Source organism: Westerdykella ornata, assembly GCF_010094085.1.
Source record: "Westerdykella ornata strain CBS 379.55 unplaced genomic scaffold EI97scaffold_10, whole genome shotgun sequence".
NCBI classification, from domain to species: domain Eukaryota; kingdom Fungi; phylum Ascomycota; class Dothideomycetes; order Pleosporales; family Sporormiaceae; genus Westerdykella; species Westerdykella ornata.
In genome coordinates, this window is record NW_022986860.1 from 93,882 (window position 1) to 118,565 (window position 24,684).

Consider the following 24,684-nt stretch of genomic DNA (forward strand, 5'->3'; position numbering starts at 1 on the left):
GAAAGGGAACATCAGAATTGGCGTGTGATATGTATGGGCTGGCTCGTTTTGTAGAGATCACGCTCGTATCCCCTGACCATGGTGTGCATCTCTCGCGACTATGTCGGATGCGGTAAATACCGGTACCACAGGTGCACTACTTTGTAAGATCTCCTCACAGCTTTGACAGACAGCCATTCCCACTACCGTGTTCGCCTTGTGCCACATTCGTGCCCGACAAACGCCCTTAACTCACACACACGTAGCAGTGAAACGGGAAGGGCCCTTCAGCGACGCCCTTTTCCCGCCCTATTTCCTCAACCTTTGAGGAACCAATGCTTCTGGCTGGCCAGCTGTCCCTCGCTCTCCCTCGTGCGCTTTTCCCTTTCTCCTTCACAAGTCCATATTCACCGGCCTTGTCAATTATTCGCCCTTTCCAGGCACCAGATGCGTTTTTTCGTCATAAAAGGGCTGCAACAATAGCCATTCCATGCAAGCGAAAGACAACTTGCATCTACCGTTTAGGTATGTACCAGGTGCCAGGCAACACAAAGCATAGGTAGCTAATCCACGGTTCCACTTGTTGCCTGGAACCACCTCCCTCCCTCCCTCCACTACCTAAACATAGCTCATAATGACCTCCCGATCCCCCACCTGTCACAAGAGTATTTTCTCAAATAGCGTACCAATAGACGGCGAAGCGCCAGGCAGCCGCGCAGCGCTTGAAGTCCGAGCCAACCGTTCGCAGAGTGGAGGCAAAGTCCCATAATATCCCGTATCTGTGGACAGGATGAGTGAAACAAGGACGGTACGGCGTCCCGTATGTCCGTGACAGATCGAGGATGACGTTGAAAAGAGGGTGTGGATCGGATTATTGGCATCCGTCCGACGCCTTCATCGTCATCATGACCATATACGATACGAGCATCCATTCCGAGTTTCGCCTCTTCCTGTTTCTACACCGTCAGTTGTGTACACGGTATCTCGTCAATCAACCACACCTCACTACATACCTGTCCGTCTCAAAACACTAACGATACAATTCCCATCATCGGTCTGACTCCATGTCTTCTACACCATCGTCATCCTCACCACATCCCGATTTGTCATCCTTCTCTTCCAAATACTATAATCCCTCATGCTTTGTTTCTCCATCCCATCTCGGATAAAGGACATTGGTCCGAACAAAGAGTCATCGCCTCTGCTGCTGCCTGCCGTGCCATACCCTCCCATCCATGCTCCTCTCCCATCGGCGCTTCATGTATCCTAACGCCCTGATTGGCCAGATCGAAAACCATGTGACACCGCGAAACCGCGCGTCCGGTCCGGCTTTCTCGCGTTGCTTTGAGGTGAGAGCGTATGAGAGGCAAAAGGAAAGGACTGGTGGAAAACTAGCACTGCCCCTTACCGAGGCAATTCCACATTTTCTCCAATGGCCACGAGAAACTTGCCAAGAAATCTACGTTTCCATCAGTCTAGCGACTGTGGCGGTGCCCAGGTGCTTCGCGCGTGTCTGCAGCCCAGCGATCGGATCCGACCAGGGGTGGTGGGATAATCGAGATGCAGGTCCGCGGGGTGGCGGTGCAGGGACCATGAAAGATCTCGGGAGGTGGCACTCTTGAGAGAAAAACGCGACGCTTCGGCCAGCTAGCAAAAAGCTGTTGTTCATAATCGAGGTGTACAGTAGCTGTGGGAGATGCAAGGGGACCTTAGGTGATGCCGGTTACGTGAGAACCACAGAAAACAGAATGGATGACTGACTACGGTAGGCTGTTGTAAGCAACACCGCCACCGCGCGAATTTGCGAAATCGCGATTCTGCGATTTTGCAAAAAGGCACAAAACAGTATAAAAACAGTATATTTCTAGCTGCGCAAGAGGGTATTTCTAGATAAGTAGTAGTTAAGAAGACTATTATAGATAAGAAAAATATGCATGCAGAGGTGTAGGCGTAGGTGCAGAGGTATAGGCGTAGGTGCAGAGGTATAGGCGTAGGTGCAAAGTAAGCAACGCTGCTGCTGCGCGAATTCGCGAATTTGCGATTCTGCAATTTCGCAATTCTGCGATTTCGCGATTCTGCGATTTCGCACGTTAGCTCTCTGCACCTACACCTCTGCACCTACGCCTATACCTCTGCATGCATGTTTTTCCGATTTATAATAGTCTTCTTAACTACTACTTATCTAAAATATATTTCTACAGCACTGCGCAGCTAGAAATATACTGTTTTCGTGTGTAGTAAAATGCTCTTTTTTGTTGTTTTTGCGATCTTCGCAAAATCACAAAATCGTAATTTCGCAAATTCGTGCGGTGGCGGTGTTGCTTACAACAGCCTACCGTAACTGACAAGAGATAAAAAGAACTTCACAGTACACGCTAAACACACACCTGAAAACTCCATACCATCACTCGTACTTTTCGGCACTGGCCTATCACAGCGTCGGACTTCCCTCTACTCACTCCTTAATCTTCTGCTTGTGGAACACATCTACACCTCATCAGTAACCACTGTCACCTCGCATCTTCCAAACGGAATACCTACTAGGTACCTCTGGCATCCACCCCTCTCTCAAGCTGCAAAAGAACTCGCCCTTTGGCGGCACCGCTGAGGGATCGTCCAGCGCGCCGGTCGCGATGTATCGAAAGTCGGACTTTGCCTGCTCCTGATGCATTGGATTAGCGGACGCGTACCTCAAGTTTGTATTTTGATGTAGAAGAGGAAGTACACACCCCGTACTCGCAGATATAACTCCCGCACTTGGGGCAAAACTCGCGATAAAGGTTCGTTCCGGAGCCATTGTCTCCTACATGCACCTATGTCTCAGTTAGCACCACTCTCATCCAAAGTTCCAACTGTCCACTCATCGTCATGATATCAACGTACAGTAGGTTCCCCGCTCCCTTGCGCATACCTAAACCCCTTCAGCGGCACCTTGGTCGTCAACCCAAAAGCCCCACCAAACGCCTTCTTGCAGTTCTTGCAGTGGCAGAGACTTGTTCGTGCGTCGTCCTTGCTGTCCAGGTGCATTTGGAAGGTGAGGTTGCGGCAGTAGCAGCTGCCGGTGAGGTCGATGGGTTGAGATTGGGAGGACATGGTCGATGCTGATGAGGCGGTGCGTGTCGTTAGAGTCGGCTTAGAGAGATTCGATGAGGAACTGGGAATGGGAGAGAAGCTGTTGACTTGCAGCGGCCGGTGTTGCGATGTGAAGCTCACTTGCGGGTGTCGATGTGACGTCACTTGCACCAATGGGGTAAGGTGTAGGTGGGATGTAGTTGCCCTACTGTATACATTGGGAGGACGTAGACGAGGCCAATAGTTGAGAGAGAAAGTGCGCATGACTGTCGCATTTCGCGCTGAGAGCTATAGCTAACGGGAAAGAGTGATGTTCTGGTCTTCGGAAAGGTCTAGGTGCTCAATTCGTCAGAGGGAAAACCGATTGCTGTAGCAGGCTCCCCAAGGCTTAGCGTTCTGTATTTTACTGTGCACTTGGTAGCCGGGACCTCTAGGTTGCGGTCCATATGACTTGACCTTAGTTCCTGATTTCTAGAAGGCCTTTCGACTAGACATATCAATGCTAGTCCACTGTCGTGCTATAGGTACATGGCACGCCTCCGGGCGATGGGGAGAACACTGGGACACAGAGGCAGCGTTGGAATTGACGGTTTGGTGGGTTATAGCATTAGTGATAATAGTTTGGTGATAATTCGTGTACAAGCCCGTATACACTAGACATTACGAATATGCATACAAATATGGTAACAGGAACATACTAGATGCCTGGACGTGAAGTCTGTGACAGATCCAAGGGAAACATGCCGAAGCGGAGGATGAAATGCGTACAAGAAGATGACTCCATCACATCAGGAGGAGGAAGTAGATCGGTCGTGCGGAAATGCCTGCTGGAAACAAATCTGAGGAACAAATTTGAGGAATCGAGGCGAAATAACGCTCGCGAAACGGCGGGGTATAGAGAACGATAAAAGCGCAACGGTTGAAAAAAAATCGGGGTATAGTGCAGAACGTAGTGATGCAAATCAGGCCCGCCGACAGTCTAGATTAGAACTCGAAACGTTTCGAAGAGAAAAAAGAATGAACGTCACTGCTTCCCTCACATCATCATCATGAGCCTGGTCCTCCTCTTCTGAAGGTTGTTATTCAGGAACCGGTTATTCGGCCCAGGGGCCAGCGACGACATGCTCTTCTGGACGGCATATGCGTGCCGCTCGCAATATGCCTTTCCGTTGACTTCGTAGTAGTCATCCCGGAGGATGACACGGCATGTCAAACAGGTGAAGCATCTCGGGTGGAACTTGTGGCGCTGATCCGTCTCCAGATATTGCCCCTCTATGCCGCGGTTGCACGTTCTGCAGAGCGAGCCGTTGAGCTCGTGGTAGTGCTGCTCGCAGTAAGGCGAGTTATCGAAGACGTAGAATTCTGCGCTTGGAAACGGTGAACGGCAAGTCTTGCAAACGAAGCATTGCTTGTGATATCGTCCAGTAAGACGGCCGGAAGAATCTTTTACGGATTTGCCAATAATGGGCTCTGCGCATCCTCGACACTTTCCACGGCCCGTTCCAGTGGGGCGTTTCTCGGTACGCGTTACTGGTTCAGGCTCCGGAGCCTTCTGGTGCGATTTAGGGGCGTTCGGCGCGTTTGTCGTTGGCGTACTCCCAAGGAATTTCTCCAGTGGACTTGGCGGATCCCGATATAAATGGCCATGCTGAATAGCTGGGTCTAGGGGGGACTCGGGGACTTCGATGGAAAATGTGCCCGGCCGGGGCAATGGGGCGGGGTTTGGTGCCATATTGTACGTCGGTGCTCCGGGATATCTCGGTGCTCCAGGGTATGTCGGCGCCCCGGGATATCTTTCTGGTATCGGTTTCGGCGGAGTCCGTGGGTCCATGAAGGACTCTGGACTCGCAACTCGTGGGATAGATTCATCGTTCGGAAAGACACCGTTTTCAGTTTTCGATACGTTGCGCGAATGTGGTCCCGAATCCACGGATGTAGCGGGGCTAGAACGTGAACTCGCTGCGCTGACCATGCCGTCGCTGGAGAAAGATCCGTGAGATAGGCCAGAATCCGAGGGGGTATGGAGAGTGTTTGAGGTCACATGTTTTCCGTGCGTCTTGATTGGAGGAAGCGAAGGAGACTCATTGTAGGATGCACTAGGGCTCACGGACCTAGGATTCAAGGTTGACGAGTTTTCTGCAGACGGTGACAAGAGGCCAGATTGCAATGGCCGTCTTCGCGGGGCAACATCATCACCGACCTCTCCGTTCTCCTGCCGGCCAGGAAAGGACCGTGACCGTCGTTTGAAACCTTTATTTGGAAATTCGATAGTCTCCTTTTGGAGGCGGGTCAAGAAAGCTTCGATTCCTTCCGATTGTGATTCATCGTGTTGGGAAACCAATGGAGGCATTGGCGGTATGGGATCTAGATCTTGCTTTTGACTGCCGCCGCGACCGGAGAACGTGGAACTTCGGGATCGATTCGAATACAACGAACTCCTCGGATCGGCCGCTGCGGGATTGCTCTTGGTACTGGCTTGCGTCGCTGACCTCTTATGTCCAGGCTGCGCCTCCTTTGGTCCAGGAGTATTCCGTCCATCCGAGGTTGACGGCCTGCGATCCCCTTCCCTCCCATCGAAAGGCCCAGGAGCAATTGTGTCCATCCGCTTCGCGATATTTTCACCGGCATTCATACGTGGGCTCAACGGTGCATACAACGGGCTGGCTTCGGCGTACCGAGGATGAGGATCGAGTTTATCTCTGTGTCGTGATTTCCCCCTCTTGACGGCACCGGAAGTGGGAAACGGCGGAAAGGCACAATCCATGTTCAATGGGAGATCTGGAGATGGTGGATTATACGCTCGTGGCATAGGACTAGTTGCGCTTCGATTCATTTTGAAGGGTGGCCTTCCTCGAGCTGGCGACAAGGGAGAGGGCGCACTGGGGTCATTGTAACTGCTGGCGGATGACGGCGAGAGAAAGGGTCTATCTGGTCGGCGTCAGCGCAAGGATGCCACACTGTCCACTGTGACCTACTGGCGGCGGATGGATTTATCCTAGGCGGTGGAGGCATGCGACCAGTTCGTTGCTGGCCCATCGGTTTGTTTTCAGTCGACGGACCAAACGTGGCAGCTCGGTCAAGCCTCGGGGGCGCATTGCTCTCTTTGCATTCGAGTCAACGTCTGCTCATCGAAGTGGGATCATAAAAGTATTCATAACTTACTTGCTGGTGATGGAGCACAGACATGATCAGCCAGCTGGGAGATGTCAATATCCACAGAGCAAGTCGAACACTTGATGGTAGGCAGGAAGCTCATGCGGTCGGTGTTGGCCATGGCGGCCCGCTCGTGAGCAAGAGGCCCTAATTGTGTAACTCTGCAAGGTCGGTCGGGCTTTGAGGTAGCAACATAGGGGGTTCGTGATGATTTCGAGGAGGTTCTGCGAGGCTTGAACAGGTACCGTTACTGCGAGACGGAGCGGAAGAGAAAGAGACGGCTCTGCGGGAAGGTGGATCTGGGGAGGACAATGCACGAGAGCTAACCCGATCTGCAAAAGCGGTACGGCAGCTGGTCTGGGACGGTTTGACCCGGAGATGAAGCTGAAATTGGGACGAGAGTCGGAGAGTGAAGAGGTTGGCGGGAAGATGGGGGTAAGAATTCCAACAAGAGGCAAGTCGCTTGGATAGGTCCGAGATCAACAAGCCGGCTGGCCAGGGTCTTCATCGGACTGCCAAACAAGGCTGACAAAGTTGGATGTTTTGCAGTAATTGAGGGTCAATATCGAAGGAAATTCGAGCAAGGCGACCACAGATGGGGATAAAATTCGGCATCGAGGACACGAGACAATCAACAAAAGGAGGAGAGAGCATGAGCAGCCACAACAGACGAGCTGCAGTTGGAGGGAACAGGTGCCCTGCAAGTCAACCCGCGCTTGTTCCTGGCCGCGGCGTTGAAGGCTGATGGCCCTGGCAACCGTGATTCGATGGACTTTGAAGATTTGCTAGGGGTGGTGTTATTGGAGCGGTAAGATGCATCTGCGACGGCACCTGTTCCCTCGGCCAATAGGATACTGGCATGGTGACTTTTGATACCGATGGCCTTGGTCGGCTCCGTCTCGTCAAGCGTCGCAGAGCGTCGCAGGCGCCTGAAAAGAAGTGGAAAAGCCATCGAAGGCGCCGCGGGCTGTGAGGGCTCACTGCCTGGCACCAATAATGCCACAAAGTATTCGAGTTTGAGGAGAGCTGGACAGGGGAAGTCATTCGGCGTGATGGGTACTGCCAAGGGTGAGAGCGAGCGCGCGCTGCAGCCGCCCTGGTCAGGAGAAGTCGAGGTGAGTGGATGATGGTGAAGAAGTGCTGAATCATCATTGGACGATCTGCTTGCTGATGGTGAACAACCGTGGCCACGAGCTCGGTGCAACAGAACAGTGACAGTGACACCAAGAGATCCTTGACGGGATTCGACAGGGGAGGAGAAAGGGTTAGGGTTTGGACGCATCGGGAATAATGGCAGCCCGTGTCCGAAAAGGGGTCCACGGCTCTGATGAGGACGGCACGCCACGCGGGGGAAGCCAGATTGAATCGGTACTCGTAGGGACCGCTACCGCTTCCGTGATGGTGACGCGAGAGAATGGATATGGAAAAGACGGCGACGCTCACAGACGATGCGTGCAAGATCTATCGTAGGCCGTTTGCCTGACAAAAGTTGTCGCTTGTGGGGAGAAAGGAGAGAGAGAAGAGGTTCCTCGCTGGCAACCACCTGGGCACCACATCTAGGAGAGATAACCTTACCGAAAGCGGCTAGCGTGCTTACCTGGATGGAGGGGTGGATGGAGGGGTAGACTGGAAGGAGGGGCCCGGCAACGATGACTTTGGCGAACAGAGCATGATTATTATTTGCCGCAACCATTATTGATCCATTTGGACGCTGATGCCCAGAAATACCAGAGTACTTCTGAGTACTTGTACAATACCGTGGATATGCATGGATCGAGATCCAGCACACACGGCGCTGGGTAGCCCCCCGACTTCCGGCCGCTACCCTTGTCCCCTCATGCCGTGTTTGCTGCTGCTGCCCCTCAACACCGCTCGGCCAGCCAAGCGTGGGGCACTCCAATACTGAACTGTGTGCTGTGTGCTGTGCACTCCCTACTATACCATGTACCGAGTACAGCAACACGTACCGCCACACACTGGCTGACAACTGTCTGTGGAGGACCGGAGGGGGGGTTCCGGTCCACCCAATAAATAGGACAAGATCGAGCGTCACCGCCGTCTGCGACCAACTCCAGAATCAGAGCTTTGTCCAGTGATGGTACTAGTAGTGGCCCCCAGCTCCTGGCCTGTAGTAAGTCACCATGCCGCCCTCTAGCTCCAACAAAAGTGGAGTATCAAGGCAAAAGGCGGTGGACCGACAAAACAGCGCAATCGCAGGGTCGCTAAGGCCCAGAGGCCGTGATGGGCTAGTGGGAAGAGAGTAGCGAAATATCCTATCTATATAACATCCCACTTGTACCCCTCTTCCCTCCCTCCCTCTCTCCTCCCACCACAACTTCACTTCCACCAGCGTGCTCCGCAATCCATCAGCTCGTCCCCAGCCCTTCAAAGGGAAAAAAACACTTCTCTTCCACTAGTACCCGGGCAAGGCAATTGCCCAGCTAGTCAAGACGTTTTCCAATCTCCTCAACTCGTATGTCACCACCCCAGAATGAACTACAAGAGACCGTTGCTCACTCCTTGACAGCGTCCACCACCCCTTCGCAGGCCGACGCTCCGCTCCCTCGGGCGCAGCATCGGACTTGGACTATCGCAATTAACGTCGCTCGGTCCATCAGCCATCTCTAAATACCTCAATCACCAACAATGGCTCCTCACGCCGACAACACCAACGGCTTTGCGAATGGGGTGGTGGAAACCCAGAAAAAGGACCTCTTCACCGTCAACTCTCCCAATGTCCACTACACCGATGATTTCATCAACACAAAGTACACCTACCGTACCACGGCCGTGACCCAGGGTGCCGACGGCAAGTATGTCGCCGCTCCCAAAGAGACCTTGTACGACTTCAAGGTCGACCGCAAGATCCCCAAGGTCGGCGTCATGCTCGTAGGCTGGGGCGGCAACAACGGCTCCACCGTTACCGCCGGTATCATTGCCAACCGTCGCGGCCTGGTTTGGGAGACCAAAGAGGGCAAGCGCGCTGCCAACTACTATGGCTCCGTCATCATGGGCTCCACCACCAAGCTCGGCACCGACAGCAAGACTGGCAAGGAGATTAACATCCCCTTCCATGACCTTCTGCCCATGGTGCACCCCAACGACCTGGTCATTGGCGGCTGGGACATCAGCGGCATGAACCTCGCCGATGCCATGGACCGCGCCAAGGTCCTCGAGCCCTCCCTCAAGGCTCTGGTCCGCAAGGAGATGGCTTCCATGAAGCCGCTTCCCAGTATCTACTACCCGGACTTCATCGCCGCCAACCAGGAAGAGCGTGCTGACAACATCGTTCCTGGCACCAAGGCCTCCTGGGATCATGTTGAGCAGATCCGCAAGGACATTCGGTAAGCCTTCGCAGCAGACCCCATATGGCTAATGTCTAACATATCTCTCAGCGACTTCAAGGCCAGCAATGGCCTCGACAAGGTCATCGTTCAGTGGACCGCCAACACTGAGCGCTATGCCGATATCTTGGAGGGCGTCAACGACACTGCCGATAACCTCCTTCAGGCTATCAAGTCGGGACATGAGGAAGTCTCTCCCTCCACTGTCTTTGCGGTTGCGTCCATCCTGGAGAATGCGCCCTTCATCAACGGTTCCCCCCAGAACACCTTCGTTCCGGGCGCCATCCAGCTCGCCGAGAAGCACGGCGCCTTCATCGGTGGTGATGACTTCAAGTCTGGTCAGACCAAGATGAAGTCCGCGCTGGTCGACTTCTTGATCAATGCTGGTATCAAGCTCACCTCCATTGCCAGCTACAACCATCTCGGGAACAACGACGGCATGAACTTGAGCTCCCAGAAGCAGTTCCGCTCCAAGGAGATCTCCAAGTCCAACGTCGTCGACGACATGGTCGCTGCCAACACCGTCCTGTACAAGGAGGGCGAGCACCCAGACCACACCGTCGTCATCAAGTACATGCCTGCTGTCGGAGACGACAAGCGTGCTCTTGATGAGTACTATGCCGAGATCTTCCTGGGCGGCCACCAGACCATCAGCATCTTCAATGTCTGCGAGGACTCCCTTCTGGCCTCTCCCTTGATCATCGACTTGGTCCTCGTTACCGAGATGATGACTCGTATCCAGTGGAAGGCCCACAGCGCTGAGAGCGCCGATGCCAAGTACAGCGGCTTCCACAGCGTGCTCAGCATCCTCAGCTACATGCTCAAGGTATGTCATGATCTATTCTGATTTGTGACTGTCCGCTGACTATCTCAGGCTCCCCTCACTCCTCCGGGCACTCCCGTCATCAATGCCCTCGCTAAGCAGCGTGCTGCTCTGACCAACATCTTCCGCGCCTGTGTCGGCCTTGAGCCTGAGAACGACATGACCTTGGAGCACAAGCTCTTCTAGGTCTGCTGAGTCTCAGTTGCTCAATGATCCGACAATGGCCGGTGGAGATGTGGAACGTGCGGGAATATTAGTCTGGTGCTTGCCCTGAGCTTCATTGAGACGTGCTAGATACACTCCTTAGGTTGTCGCCTACCGACAGCAGCATTTACTAGCGAACGCTTCTCTCTAAACCTAGTTGCCTTGCGTTGCCCGGGTCTCTGCTGTTCAGTGGACCATTGTGTTGTGTGGTCGTGCCGTCCTCTTCTCTCACCCGGCTTGCAGGTCGTCCCTTCCTATCCTGTCTTCCCCACTACCCACCCACCCCGCCCTCCTTCGCACTCACACTTCATTCCTGCACAAACCGTGTCTGTCCAGAGCCGTCGTCACATAGCACTTGTTCCCTCCTCTGCATTCTCTCGTTCACTCTATCAATCTTTCTGCGTCACTGAGAGCCGCCGATGCCCCCTTACAACCCATCGATACAGTCCTTCTTCTCATCATCTCCGTCGCGGCCAACCGCCAGCCAGCTGCCACCATCCAGTCCATCCGTGGGAGAGGGTGTTGACACAATGAGTCGCAACAGCGTCGGAGATGGATTTACTGAGGCCGAGCTGAGCACCGTCATGCAACCATCCGCATCATCGTGGTCGCCGAGCGAAGAATACGATCAAATGGAAATTGGATCTATAGATATCGGCCCTCGATATGTCACATTCAAAGGCAGGATCGTGCACATATACGACCAGCCGAGAGTATCGAACAAGGCAAATGGAATGGTGAAACCGCTAGAATCTAAAGGCTGCTTGAAGCTGATCGTTGCTGACGATACCGGAGCCGTGACCGTAAGTCATCGCTCTGCATGTATATTCTGGTCTAAAACGCGGAGCTGAGCAGGTCCGTCTATGGTACGCTCAAGTCCGGTACAATCCTCATCTCGGACAGGTCGTCACTGTGTGGACGGTGCATATCTCGCATGGCACGAAGTCGTATCTTACTTCGAGGCCGGCCCCTTATTTTACGTCCATTTTCCCCGAGCGAGAGCGATGTTGTCATATAATCTTCCACGAAAGTACCGAAGACGACGGAAACTGCTACAGGCATCCGTACGGGTGCAGTGGTACCGAGCTGGTACCTGGGCTTATGACTCTCCGGGAGTTTACAAATGGAGGGTATGATGTTGAAGAAGCGAAACTGCTAGTTTGCGTCAAGAGCATTGGTGCGCGTAGTATGTCTTCACAGTGCCGCCATTCTCATCATCGCACCGGCTTACTGCTGCTCCAGCAACCCGAGGGAGCCGTGGGAAATCCGGACGCTCATACGAGATGATCAATATCCGGGTCTTCGATGACACGGCCGAAGCAGTTCTCACGTTGTACGACATTGTATGCCATTCAGCGTCGAACTGGCAACCATCGCACACCATACTGCTCATCTCAGAGCCAAAATGGAGTATCGACAACATCGCGAAACTTTCAGTCAATGCAAATACGAGAATCGACGTGAACCCGCACATGGCTGATGCGCAGTGGCTGCGGGCAATGGCCCAGAGGTTGACGAAGAGGGAGCATGTCAACCCGCCGTTTCCGGTTGGAGGTAGGCCTCGTAATGTTGCGTTGCTTCCCGCTTTGAGGCTGATGAAGAGGAGTCTTCGACGTTGAAGCTGTAGAGACGGCTCCTGTCCGAATGTTGTACACTCTGGCGGAAATCGATGAGTTGTAAGGGATTCGCTGGTTTTGCTAGCATTTGTAATGTGACTGACTGGACTACAGTGCGCGAGGTAATCCGAAAGGTTTGCATTCAGTCTAGTGAGGGTGACGGTAATGTGAGGACATGCCACTGATTCCTCGACAGAGCGATTCATGGGCTATATAAGTGTCGTCCTTACCGAGTTGAAGTTCGTCATCAACTTCAAGCGAAATATGCTTATGAGCACCGAGTGGTATGTTCATATTCAAGCAAATGGCAGTTCTCGGCATCAAAAAGCTGAGGTTTCTCAAAGTTGCGGCAATCCCATCTATGCGAATTCTCTAACAGCCCAATGCACACGCTGCGAGAAACAAGTCCCATTACGCATCAACCCCAGAATCGTACGTCAATCGCTCCCTGACTCGAGCATATAGAGTCAATACTGTTTTTTCGTCAGAGTACGTCTAACATAGCGGCAGATCGGCCCCGTCATCGACGAGACGGGACAGGTAGCGAGCGGAAAGCTTATCTTCTCGGACGAAGCATGGCGACAGTTGCTGGGTCGGACGCCCGCGCAGCTGCTTCGTGATGACGTCCAAGTGCTATCTTTTATGGAGCAGAGAATGCTGTTCTTGCGTGTCACCATGGGGTTCGCCTGGTGTGCAGATGGGACAGCGCCGGGACCGGCGGAAGGGGAAAGAGTGACGCTGCCATTTGAGCGGAAGAGGAAGAGGTTGGATGTTTTTGGGGAGGCGGCGACGGGCAAAGGGAAGGGGAAGGGGAAGGAGAAGGAGAAGGGCAAGTCGGATGAGAAAGAAGATGCGAAGACGAGGCCTGGCGGTCAGAAGGAGAAGAGCGAAGAGATGACGGGCGGGGTGGGTGAAGTGGGCCGGTTGTGTATCTGGTGTGTTAAGATGTGAGGGCAGCTCAAAGGGCGGAAATGTGTTGTGTTATGTGGAATAGGGGAATTATAGACGATGTCTGCGTCAGCTAGCTGGGAGATCAACTCGGACTAGCCCTCTGTCGTGGAAAACGATGAAAGAGTTAGGTTTAAGGATACCAACAAGAATATATGGACATTTCATTCCTGGCAAGGTGCTGCAGACCGCATGCAAGGGGCTTCGACGGAAAATGCATCGATTCCGGCATAGTTAAGGTTACGAGCTTCATTGAAAAACGTGAAATTCATTTCTATTCATACGCGCAAAAGCATTTTCTACGCAGCATACGGTATTGCTGTGCTCGTAAGCACAGTCTCAAAAAGTAAATGAAATCGCCTTCTTCCTTCTAACCCCTTTCGCCAGACTCCCGTCCTCCCCACCACCCTCTTCCCTCCACTTCCATCTAGATGAGCTGCTGGAAGGCGCGGTTGAGGGGAGAGCGGAGCGGCTTGACATCCTTGTAGAAATCAATGGTAGCCACGGCACGCTTGGCGATGCCCTCGGGAGTGAACTCGAATTTCTGCAAACACAGTCAGTCAATGGTCTGCGATTGTCGCTCATGCATAAAGTGTCATCCACATACCTTGTACACCTCCTTGTATGGACCGGAAGCGCCGAACCTGTTGAGGCCGAACTGCTCGTGAGAGTACTTCTCCCAGCCAAGGGTGGACATGACCTCGACGCTGAGCGCGGGGATGCCGTCGGGGATGACGGAGAGCTTGTACTCCTTGTCCTGGACATCGAAAACCTCAACGCAGGGCAGCGAGGCAACGCGGGCAGTGATGCCCTGTTCCTTGAGCGTCTTGACGGCCTCGAGGCAGAGCGAGACCTCCGAACCGGTCGAGACGAGAGTGATCTGGGCGTCCTTGTTCTCCAGGACGACGTAGCCACCCTTGATGGCCTTCTCGATCGTTGAGCCCTCGAGCTGGGGAAGGTTCTGGCGGGTGAGAGCGAGAATGGAGGGGGTGCTCTTCGAGGTCAGAGCCATGTAGTAGGCAGCGGACGTCTCGTTGCCATCAGCCGGACGCCAAACCATCATGTTAGGCAGAGCACGGAAGTGCGCAAGGGTCTCGATAGGCTGGTGAGTCGGTCCGTCCTCTCCGAGACCAATGGAGTCGTGTGTCGCGACGTAGATGACGCGCTGATGTGAGAGAGATGACAGGCGGACAGCACCTGCGGCGTAGGAGACGAAGTTGAGGAAGGTTCCACCAGCGGGGATGATGGTGCCGTATGCGGACAAACCGTTCATGATGGCGGCCATGGCATGCTCACGCACACCGTACCTGAGATAGCGACCGGTCCAGTCACCAATGCCCAGGTTAGGAGGCTGGAAGTCAACAGCGTTCTTCCAGCGGGTGTTGTTGGAGCCCGTCAAATCTGCGGAACCGGAGAGCAGCTCGGGGATGACGTCGTGGATGGCCTCCAACACGGTCTCGGACAGCTTCCTGGATGCAACGGCAGGATCAGTGGGCTTGTATGTGGGGAGCTTGTTCTGCCAGCCTTCGGGCAGGTCACGCGTTAACCGCCGTGCCAGGTCCTTGTGCAGATCAGGGAACTCCTTGCCGTACTTCTCGAACAGCTGGTTCCACTCTTGCTCAGCAGCAGCACCCTCGGCGGCGTGCTTGTGGTACATGTCGTAGACTTCCTGGGGCACGACGAAGCTCTTCTCGGGGTCGAAGCCGAACTTCTCCTTCGCTTGCTTGGCGTCATCGGCCTTGAGGGGGTTGCCGTGCACGCCACCGGTACCTGCGAGCTTGGAGCCGAAGCCAATGGTGGTGGTCAGCTTGATGACTGAGGGCTTGTCCTTGACCTCCTTGGCCTTGCGGATGGCCTCCTCGATGGCCTCCAAATCGTGATCACCGTCCTCGACGTGCTGGGTGTGCCAGCCATATGCCTCGAACCGCTTCATGACGTCTTCTGTGAATGCGCACTTGGTATCACCGTCTAGCAGTTGTTAGTGTTCGCTCTCCCTGGCCCGAAATGGCACTGCTCACCAATGGAGATGTGGTTATCGTCGTAGATGGCAATCAGGTTGCCGAGCTGCAAGTGGCCAGCCGTAGAGGCGGCCTCGCTGGCAACGCCCTCCATGGCGCAGCCATCGCCGAAGAAGACATAGGTGTGGTTGTTGATGAGGTCATAGCCGGGCTTGTTGAAGACAGCGGCGGTGTGCTGTTGAGCAATGGCAAGACCAACAGCATTGGCGAAACCTTGGCCGAGAGGGCCGGTGGTGACCTCAATACCAGGGGTATCATGGGACTCGGGATGGCCCGGGGTGATGCTGTCAACTTGCTGCAGAGACAGTCAGTGAATGGGAAATGGAGAGGTCGCTGGTGGCTTACGCGGAAGTTCTTCAAGTCGTCCATGGTCACGTCATAGCCGAAGAGGTGGAGAAGAGCATACTGAAGCATGCATCCGTGGCCGTTGCTGAACAAGCGGTTAGCCTCTCAGTGTGCTCGGAACGAGGCGATTGGGCCCAAGGTGCAAAAGTTATGGTGATTAGGAGAGAGGAGCCGACATACGAAAGAACGAAACGATCGCGGTTGACCCATTCGGGGTTCTTTGGGTTGAAGGTCATGAACTTGTTGAAGAGGACATGGGCCACTGGAGCCATGCCCATAGGGGCGCCGGGATGGCCGGAGTTGGCCTTGGAGGTAGCATCGATCTTTGAAACGAGTATGATTAGCAATTGAACTCATCATGCACGAGAACAGCAGGTCTGTGAGGCTGAGGGTTGCGGAAAGCTGTCCAGGAGGGGCTGTTGTTGAGGGTGACGAAGGTGGGGTTGAGGGCAGCGGGCCGGTTCCACTTACCGCAAGCGTGCGGATCGTGTTGATGGCGAGCTCATCCGTCTTAGTATACGGCATGATGGGCGAGATGTGAGTGAATGAAGGGGGAAGGGGTGAACGAGAGGGTGTTGAAGAAAAAAAAAGTCAGGGCAGGAGAGATGGGCGCGGGCGGTTTTAGGGCGGCGACGTGCAAAGCATGACGGCCCGTCTGCGGCAGGAATGGTGGAAGATATCTGTGGTGGGGGGGCAACGCCGACCCCACCAGTTGGACTAGGTGCTCCGCGCTTCGGAACCGGAGAAGGTCAACCACTGCCACTACTCCCGCCGCTGGCACTCATTATTAACAAGTATTGCCCCTTACTTTTCTGCAATCATCCCAATCAGCAACCCCAGCCTTCTGTCGTCCGCACCGTCGCTGGCACACCGAAGACGAGCCCGACTGGAGGGCATTGTGTGCCTGAATCAATGATGACAAAGCCTGACGCAGGACCTATATGCATAGTCAACTGGTGAAGGTCCGACAACTCACGTGATTTCTTATCTGCCACCGGGTGAAAGAGCTAGTACACTGGATGTGTGTCGCAGTCTCTGTAAATACTATTCAGACCATTGACCCGGATTTGCCGTCTTGAGACGTCTGATATACAAAATTTCTATCTGCCTTAGCCTAATGCCTGTCCATGGCTACCCCTCAGCCCTGCCACCAACGCCGCGCTAACGAATGGAAGAGGTCCGGCTGCACCTAGACGACGCCTATGATACAATAATAATCACGGGAACGGAAAGAATAGAAAAAATCGAAGAAAGAACGGAGAGGAAGGCATCCAAAATGGCCATACCGTCGTGACTCTATACGTGGAAGCCCAAGAATTACAAGTGAAATGACAGAATAACAGCGGAAGAGAAAGGGAGCCTTCATGTAACCGGCTTGGTATAACTCACATCGAGGAAAAGGTCCTCTCCATGGCGCTTCGGCGTTAGGTTTGGCACCCACGCTGGGCTTTTGGGCACCGTCTCAACCTCCCCATGCCGAACGCTGTCCACCGCCCTGACCGCCTCCAAACCGTACATCGCAGGACTTCTCAGCTCGTTCCCGCTCTGGACCCGCGTCCGACGACCACGAGGCTGTGTGCGATCGTTGGAAGCGCTTGGATCCCGCGTCTGCATGCTCGCCGTTCGGGTGACTTGCTGGTGGTTTCCGTTGCGGCCCTCGCCATCCGGCCTTTGGACGCTGTCCATTCGCAGCCCATTCTCGAGCTTCAGCGCTTCCCTCTCACCTCGCCGTTTGACAAGCAAAGCAGAAGGCTCCGCGGGACGTCTGAAAGGTGCCTGACCCTGCTGGCTTGTCGGGCTTCCGGGACTCTGGGGACTGCGTGGAACGCGCTGATTCGAAGCCCGGGGGATCTTGGGATACCGCAGAGAGGATATGGGCGATTCCGCCACTGGCGACAGACGAGCGGCATCCGACAACTCCTTGTCCCCGTCGTCCTCCTCAGGCGTGGGATCATTCGAGTCTATACTCTCAAAAGACGTCTGTGATGATATGGAATCGCGCACGTGTGTCGATGTCGATGTCGTCCGAGAAACCGTGCTCGCAGATTTCTTGGGTTTGGGAGCGGCGAGCTGAGGGGCTTCCTTAGGAGTTCTTTGCGCATAATGTGGAGCCGACAGAGTTGGCATGGGCGTATGCTGCCTGAAGTAGTAGTCGGGTATGTAGCCCTCCGTTCCATAACCTGAAGATGCTGCACTTATAGCCCCGGCTTCCTGTGGAGTGGAAGTCGCAGAGATATGTATGGCGGGCGCAAGCATTGCAACTGCTGGGCGAGCTTCCGGTGGAGAAGGGAAGACCTCTGCAAGCGACCTGGAATGTCGAACGGGAATTGCCAGGGACAGGCTAGCTTGTTGAATCGCCTGAGAGCGTATTGCTGGAACTTCTTGCTGCGTCGCAATAGGGGGCAAATGTGCAATCGGCCTGGCCGGTCGGAGCGTACGAATGGGTGGTATCGGTACTGGGGGGGCCGGAAGCAATGCAGAACGTCTATGCCGCGACCGTCCGTCATCTTCCTCAAATACAGTATCCTGACTGAGAACGCTATCTGGACGGCCAGATGCTTCCAGCGTAAAACAAAGCGTTTGCCGTCTTTGTTGCCTCGTATCAGCAGGAAGTGGATGCCGGGGACCATAAGCAGAGGGTCTCTTGTGTTTGTTAGTAGCTTCAGCACTAATAGCCACTCCAATCCCTTCAATAGGGATGGATGCAGAGGAGTCTGTTGACTGGCGAGCCTCACTGCGGCTAGTGACGCGCAACTCTGGTTCTCCCCGACTTGGAAAGGACAAAGGCCCCTCTGTCGCGGTCTCGGGCCCATTTCGTCTTGCTGTTGAAGCCGGGTACCTCAAAAAGGGTCCTTGCCCAGGTGGCTGGCGGAGAGTGAATTGTTTCGGTGGAATGCTCGGCGAGTCAATGACGGGACTGCCTCCAATAGAAAAGCCCGAACTCCGATCTGCTGGGAAAGCAGCACGTTTCTCCTCGTCATACATCATCATTTCGTTCCGTTCCCTTCGTTTCCTAATGAAGATACTAAGCGTCATGAGACCTGTTGCGAGCATAAAGGCCGCCACTACCGCCGCAACTAGACCTGCAATCTGGGCTGGCTTCATTGTTGGTGGAGAGGTCACGGGTGCAGCAGCCCCTGAGATTGTGGGCCGAGAAGACGATGATGTTGCAGCGAGTGTGAAGGAATCAGCAACAATCGTTTCGGGAGTGGGCGAGGGTGGTGTTGATGGGGTGAATGCTGTAGCGGATAGAGGTGGATTAGGCGGAGACGTGGTGGAGCTGGTCACGGTGACAGTGACAGCTGTCTGTGTCTGTGTGACTGCGTCTTCCTGACCGACGCAGACGTTGTATGCTGAAGCCGCTTGGCCGTCGACGATAGGGCAGGATGCATATATACAGGCCAACGCAAGCTCGCCCAGAGAACTTCCAGTGGTGCTATAATGGGAACAGAGACACTTGATGTCGACGGGGGAGGTACATGCAAGCGGGAATTGGGTGAAGAGCGAGGTGCTTAAGCATGTCTGCGCACAGGTTGGCACAAGATGCTCGAGCGAAGTCGGCAAGGGGAGTGAAGTTAATAGGGTTGGATTCGGATTCTGTGCCCAGGCTGATGTTATGGAAGGTAATAGTACGCATAGCCTCGTGAGGTGGCTTAGAAGCATAGTCGTCTAGACGGCTCATGGATGTCAGCAGAGTTTCCGGGAGAAGCGGATTATGGGCTGGAGAACTCACTGAAAACTCTATGAAAACAACATTGGGACGGTGGAGTAAAGGTGCTCCGTCCAGCGGCAGCGTGAAGGAAACGCAAGGAACTCGAAAGAGAGAGAATGACGGAAACTCGTCAGGCAGCTGCCGTGTCAGGATGGGGTCATATCATTGAAAACGGGACACTTTGATAGGGCGCGGCGCTTGGTTGAAGATATGTATTCTAAAGTCGCTTCTGGAACGGAAGTGTTGACGTGTTGGAAGCCCGCATGGGCAGGCGCCGAGGCGTTGCCTGGAGGAGCACGCCCGAGCAAGTGGAAGGAGCTTTAGCGCTCGCAGGATCATGGTGAAGGACTGACCAGACGTTGCTACGCATCCGTGGTGTTGTGATGCAATCCATGGGTGTTGGGCTGAGGGTCAGCAGAGTGGGCGCTTGCGATCAAGTGCGCTAGCCGCATTGGGTGCAGATTAAGCGCCCTCGCCTCCTTCGTGCGCCTCCAGCTGCATGCCTTTTGGCTGTTTGTTGATGAATGAAACCGAAATAGATCTTGGCTCCACCAGTCCTCGGCTCTAGCTGGAGGTGCTCCTTTCTGTCGGTACTCCTACTATTCCCAGTGGCCAGTACTCCGCAGTGGTGTTGCTGGGGTGCATTACAGAATAGCAGCTGGCGGATGCCCCCCTCTCGTCAGTCTTCCTCCCACGACGGTATACCATGGCGCCACTCAGATCAGACTAGTCATACTCGTTTCCTTCTCTCTTTGGACCTTGGAACTGGATTGTTGGAAAGGCACAACAAGTCTTTTTTTCTTGTGTCAGCGCGGGCGGGATCAACCGCTCCGTTGGACGGCTCCAGCAGTTCGGACTGCAGGTGGGAGGCGAGGGCCATGCAGGTAACGAACCTCCGAATCGAGCTCCGCCATCGATCTTGCAGCAGCAGTGCGATACCCTCAACCGTCGAGTATGCGGACTGCAGGTGCTTCGCCAATGCCTCATATTGACCGACAGTGAATGCTGTGCCGTTTGTTCATGTCCGTGAAGGAGGCAGTGCGTCGTTTCCATGTGGTCATTGCAAGATGAAAACCTTTGAGACGTTTCCTCTGACCCGTATACTGCGCAGGCGTCTAAAGATAGCTCGACTTCTTTCTTTCCGCAGTGCATACGTGACCTTCACCAAAAATAATGAGACTGATGAGGAGCAAAGTCCCAGCCTAGCGTTGCCCAAAGTCGATGTGGCAGCCATGGATCGGTAGAGCCGAAAAGAAGAGGCCATGTTGGGCTCGAAGTGAGCGATTGCTGGCGGGCTCGGAGCAGAGCATGTTCAACAACATGATTAGCTCTGGGTTGTACAGGGGTTAGGAGTGTTGCTCTGGACCGAAAATCGGGACATGACGCCTCGCCCGACAGCGTCTTGGGAAAAGAAGACGAGAGGTTCACTCAAGGTGCCAACCGAAAGGTCATTGAGCCCAACATGAGTATATCCCTGGAACGAGGATGTTGTAACGATTAGAAGTAATTTTTCTCGTCTGATCTGTCCTGGTCGAGGGTACGGGAAGGGAGAACTGGAGGGAAGGGCATGAAAGCAGTGAATAAGAAGGGTTCTGTATATAGTTGTAAGGCTGGACTGCTTGAGAGAATTGGAAATTGATAGGAAGCGTGCAGAACGTAGAGAAAAATGCCGACCGCCTTGGTGACGAGCGCGTACATGGTACGCCTTGTTCTCGTACCTAGTATAGGTGCTCTTTCAGGTACCTACGTAGTATTGTCCCTAGCCGCTGATATGCGCGATATGCTTGAATACCTGCTCAGTAGAAGTAGCAGAGAGATGTCGTGGTTTCGTTATCAAACAAGGCCGCACGGTGCAGAAAGTATCGACTTCATCGGCCGCGAGTGATGGACCGGCCCCAGTTATGGTCATGAGTCGGGGAGATGAAGCAGACATGACAAGTCGAAGCACTAAATCTGATGGCGTTCAGAGTTCCACCGAAAAGGGGGGAAATGAATTCACGTGACTTCCATCCGGCCCTCTGTCTGGATCAAACAGGCACTAGCGTAACGGACTGCTCAGATCAACAAGTTGAAATGTGATGGCATGGCATGGCTCGACGTTGCAATGCGGGTTCTTGCCGGAGGGGCTTGTTGAAAGGCCCTTTTTTGCGCGTGGAAACATGATTGTCCTCGCACCAGCAATGTCAGATGTCAGAAGTGAAAGTGCGAATCATCATCCAGCAACAGTTTCCGATTGCATGTTTCATCGGTGCTGGGCAAGGTCCTGCCCGCGGCCCCGCAAATGGCGGCTGGAACCTTTGACAGGCTCGGATTCGTTGATGGTTGGCGCCCCTATTCCAGAGAGCTTCTAGAAGGGGGAGCTCGTCAGCTCGCCGAATGTCATGAGTGATCGCCAAAGCCAGTGGCGAGCATGGAGAGGCGGCATCAAGGTCGTTGCACAGGACCGGTGGTGGAACGAGCCCTCGGGGCGTCTCGTGTGTCTCTCTGTGTTAAACTGTTCGGGGTTACGGATAGGCCTCTGGGGGACGAAACATGGGATGTCGGTGCCGCGGACGAGCTCAAGGTTTCAGACTGCTGATGAGCGCGGCGGGGGCATCAAATGACGGGCAGGAAAACGCAAAACGCGTCGAGGATGCCGAAGGGCGAGTCCGAGGGAGGATTCTGAAAATCCCAATACCCCGTTTTCCCTCTTGATTCTTATTATGGTTAGGTATTCGTCTCGTCCGTGGTGACAAATGCGTGGTTGGAGAAAAGGGTTGGCCGACATGCGAAAAAGCGAGCCAGCCTAGTGTGCCGAAAACGGGCTAGTGTGGAAGTGCCTTGCAAAAACTAAGCCGAATCAGGCCGCACCTTTCACCATCTCACCATCTCTCGCTGCTCAGACCCCCTTTCACATCCCCGGCCAGCCGTCTGATCAGCCAGCAAAAGCCCTCGCCAGCCCGCTCCCACAGCTTCCTTCCCATCATTCAACACCCACCGCCCGCTTCCTGCAACACTGCAACTGTCGGTCCGCCGTCTTCACAGTACAAGAGAGCGGACGAGGTCAGAGCTACTTTAAAGAGCGGCAGACTATCACTTCGGCCCAAGCTACCATCGCCGCCAGCGTCCAGGAACAAACTCCCCGATCCCCGTTTTGTCGGCCAGACCGCCGCTGCCAGCCACCACTCGCTCCCGAGAAGCTGCGAACCACCCCCCTGCCTCAACTGCGAACCCCTTCTCGCACCCCATCCGACCCCATCTGTCAGCCATCCTCCTCCATCAACCCCTTCACCTTTCCACACTCCACACTCCTCCTCTGTCGACTGCCGCAGGAGCGATCCCGCACATTCGACACCGCCTCCTGCCTTTCACTTCACTCCCTTTAACCCCTAGTCCTTGTTGTCGTGAGTTTGCCCCCTGTCCTGGCCTTTTCTTTGCCTCCCTCCCCCCTTCCCATCTACACAGTATTCTCCAACGTCGCCCCATCTCGCCACTGCCCTGTTCTTCTGCGATCCCTCCTGCGAGCCACCTCAATCGCATCGCTTCTCGACATCCTCACCGTCGCCGCCGTCGCATTCGCTACTGACCTTGTCCCTTCCTCAGGTTCGTTATCGACAAGCCTCGCTACTCAACCGAGGTCGCATACTGCATCGCACCCTAATCATCTTTCACCTTCGAACCACAACACCTTCACAATGGGTTGCGGAATGAGCACCGAGGAGAAGGAGGGGAAGCAGAGGAATGAGGAGATTGAGAATCAGCTCAGACGCGACAAGATGCAGCAGCGCAACGAGATCAAGATGCTGTTGCTTGGTGCGTAACCCTCCACCTTCGCCTTCTGATGGTAGAGTCGCATTAACCGAGCACAGGCGCTGGTGAATCCGGCAAGTCTACCATCCTGAAGCAGATGAAGCTCATCAACGAGGGTGGCTACTCTCGCGACGAACGCGAGTCCTTCAGGGAGATCATCTTCAGCAACACGGTCCAGTCGATGCGTGTCATTCTCGAAGCCATGGAGTCGCTCGAGGTGCCCCTTGAGGACCAGCGTGCCGAATACCATGTCCAGACCATCTTCATGCAGCCCGCGCAAATTGAAGGCGACAGCTTGCCCCCGGAGGTCGGCAATGCCATCTCCGTGCTCTGGAAGGACGCCGGAGTGCAGCAATGCTTCCAGCGGTCTCGCGAGTACCAGCTCAATGACTCTGCCAAATAGTCCGTCCCACAACTCGCACTTGCTTGCAAAGACTGACATGCAAAAGTTACTTCGATTCCATCGACCGTATCGCCGCGCCGGATTATATTCCCAATGACCAGGATGTCCTTCGCTCTCGTGTCAAGACCACCGGTATCACCGAAACCACCTTCATCATCGGAGACCTCACATACCGCATGTTCGACGTCGGTGGCCAGCGTTCGGAACGGAAGAAGTGGATACACTGCTTCGAGAACGTCACCACCATCCTCTTCCTGGTCGCTATCTCAGAGTACGATCAGCTGCTGTTCGAGGACGAGACCGTGAATCGTATGCAAGAAGCTCTCACGCTCTTCGACTCCATCTGCAACTCGCGATGGTTCGTGAAGACATCCATCATCCTGTTCTTGAACAAGATCGACAGGTTCAAGGAGAAGCTCCCTGTGAGCCCCATGAAGAACTACTTCCCCGACTACGAAGGTATGGATGGCGGCATGGTAAACGTCCGAAATGCATCGCTGACAGCCTCATAGGTGGTGCCGATTATGCTGCCGCGTGCGACTACATTCTCAACCGATTCGTGTCCCTGAACCAACACGAGACCAAGCAGATCTACACCCATTTCACCTGCGCCACCGACACAATGCAGATCCGCTTCGTTATGGCTGCAGTCAACGGTACGTCCAATATCCATGTACTCTGCTCATTGCTCGGTCCGTATGCTAACGCATCATAGATATCATAATCCAAGAGAACCTTCGTCTGTGCGGTCTGATATAACCATCTCGTTGTGGGGTTCAGTCACGGTTCGGTTCGGCTCGCATGTCATGTCCTTTTGACGAACGACACCATGGTCATGGTGGTGGGAAAACGTATCTCCTTTCTTTAAACCTCCTTCTTCTTTCCCTCCTTCCCGCTATATGTCGTAGAGCGGGCGCCGCTCTTCTTTTCCTTCTAGCGACACACGGATCTCCTTGATAAATACCTGATACCCCCTGGCATCATCACGGCCGGGGCTGGAGGCGGACTTACTCAACGTGTAGCTGAATCGCTCTCTCTCTATCTCTCGCTTTAAGGGTGGCTTCTCTGTATCTTCCGCTTTCCCCTTTCCGTTTCATTTTCCTTCTTCTTCTTCCTCGCCTTGACTTCGAATATCACTTGTATGGGATGAAATGGACATATGGACGTGAATGGTTTGGTTGCGAGTGAGGATGACGTAGACGAGGGAATGGGGGATAGAGGGACGTTGCTGAGCCGCATTCACGGAGCAAAGTTGAAGTTGTAGCCATATACATTTTG

The 24,684-nt window shown here is 54.2% G+C and overlaps 8 protein-coding genes across 8 annotated transcripts; 3 read left to right on the forward strand and 5 right to left on the reverse strand.

Annotated features, from left to right (window-relative positions):
• Nucleotides 1–994: 994 nt before the first annotated feature.
• EI97DRAFT_433198 (uncharacterized protein) lies at nucleotides 995–1,884 on the reverse strand. The gene has a single exon (XM_033798343.1). The coding sequence runs from the start codon at nucleotides 1,646–1,648 to the stop codon at nucleotides 1,439–1,441; it is 210 nt and encodes a 69-aa protein (XP_033653896.1). The 5' UTR covers nucleotides 1,649–1,884; the 3' UTR covers nucleotides 995–1,438.
• A 187-nt stretch (nucleotides 1,885–2,071) lies between these two features.
• On the reverse strand, nucleotides 2,072–3,375 carry EI97DRAFT_433199 (uncharacterized protein). Its single transcript, XM_033798344.1, has 4 exons — nucleotides 2,863–3,375; nucleotides 2,709–2,792; nucleotides 2,521–2,641; nucleotides 2,072–2,466 (listed from the first exon to the last, which is right to left on the reverse strand). Exons 1-4 carry the CDS (start codon nucleotides 3,070–3,072, stop codon nucleotides 2,435–2,437), a joined length of 447 nt encoding a protein of 148 aa, XP_033653897.1. The 5' UTR covers nucleotides 3,073–3,375; the 3' UTR covers nucleotides 2,072–2,434.
• A 712-nt stretch (nucleotides 3,376–4,087) lies between these two features.
• Nucleotides 4,088–6,325, reverse strand: EI97DRAFT_458298 (uncharacterized protein; the record flags this gene model as incomplete). Its single annotated transcript, XM_033800896.1, has 3 exons — nucleotides 4,088–5,979; nucleotides 6,027–6,152; nucleotides 6,214–6,325. 3 exons carry the CDS (start codon nucleotides 6,323–6,325, stop codon nucleotides 4,088–4,090), a joined length of 2,130 nt encoding a protein of 709 aa, XP_033653898.1.
• Nucleotides 6,326–8,557: 2,232 nt separating this feature from the next.
• On the forward strand, nucleotides 8,558–10,712 carry EI97DRAFT_433201 (Myo-inositol-1-phosphate synthase). Its single transcript, XM_033798345.1, has 4 exons — nucleotides 8,558–8,677; nucleotides 8,732–9,548; nucleotides 9,600–10,374; nucleotides 10,423–10,712. Exons 2-4 carry the CDS (start codon nucleotides 8,851–8,853, stop codon nucleotides 10,555–10,557), a joined length of 1,608 nt encoding a protein of 535 aa, XP_033653899.1. The 5' UTR covers nucleotides 8,558–8,677; nucleotides 8,732–8,850; the 3' UTR covers nucleotides 10,558–10,712.
• A 414-nt stretch (nucleotides 10,713–11,126) lies between these two features.
• EI97DRAFT_398063 (uncharacterized protein) lies at nucleotides 11,127–13,208 on the forward strand. Its single transcript, XM_033796382.1, has 8 exons — nucleotides 11,127–11,378; nucleotides 11,431–11,761; nucleotides 11,818–12,129; nucleotides 12,182–12,251; nucleotides 12,306–12,325; nucleotides 12,388–12,475; nucleotides 12,536–12,623; nucleotides 12,702–13,208. The coding sequence occupies exons 1-8, from the start codon at nucleotides 11,160–11,162 to the stop codon at nucleotides 13,140–13,142; spliced, it is 1,569 nt and encodes a 522-aa protein (XP_033653900.1). The 5' UTR covers nucleotides 11,127–11,159; the 3' UTR covers nucleotides 13,143–13,208.
• Nucleotides 13,209–13,503: 295 nt separating this feature from the next.
• On the reverse strand, nucleotides 13,504–16,102 carry EI97DRAFT_433203 (transketolase). Its single transcript, XM_033798346.1, has 6 exons — nucleotides 15,974–16,102; nucleotides 15,683–15,825; nucleotides 15,503–15,587; nucleotides 15,158–15,452; nucleotides 13,747–15,107; nucleotides 13,504–13,683 (listed from the first exon to the last, which is right to left on the reverse strand). The coding sequence occupies exons 1-6, from the start codon at nucleotides 16,025–16,027 to the stop codon at nucleotides 13,567–13,569; spliced, it is 2,055 nt and encodes a 684-aa protein (XP_033653901.1). The 5' UTR covers nucleotides 16,028–16,102; the 3' UTR covers nucleotides 13,504–13,566.
• Nucleotides 16,103–16,864: 762 nt separating this feature from the next.
• Nucleotides 16,865–18,607, reverse strand: EI97DRAFT_376844 (uncharacterized protein; the record flags this gene model as incomplete). Its single annotated transcript, XM_033795581.1, has 2 exons — nucleotides 16,865–18,354; nucleotides 18,469–18,607. 2 exons carry the CDS (start codon nucleotides 18,605–18,607, stop codon nucleotides 16,865–16,867), a joined length of 1,629 nt encoding a protein of 542 aa, XP_033653902.1.
• Nucleotides 18,608–22,888: 4,281 nt separating this feature from the next.
• On the forward strand, nucleotides 22,889–24,165 carry EI97DRAFT_450217 (G-protein alpha subunit; the record flags this gene model as incomplete). The annotated part of the gene is made up of 5 exons (XM_033800272.1): nucleotides 22,889–23,006; nucleotides 23,063–23,405; nucleotides 23,453–23,865; nucleotides 23,919–24,062; nucleotides 24,122–24,165. 5 exons carry the CDS (start codon nucleotides 22,889–22,891, stop codon nucleotides 24,163–24,165), a joined length of 1,062 nt encoding a protein of 353 aa, XP_033653903.1.
• Between the last annotated feature and the right edge of the window lie 519 nt (nucleotides 24,166–24,684).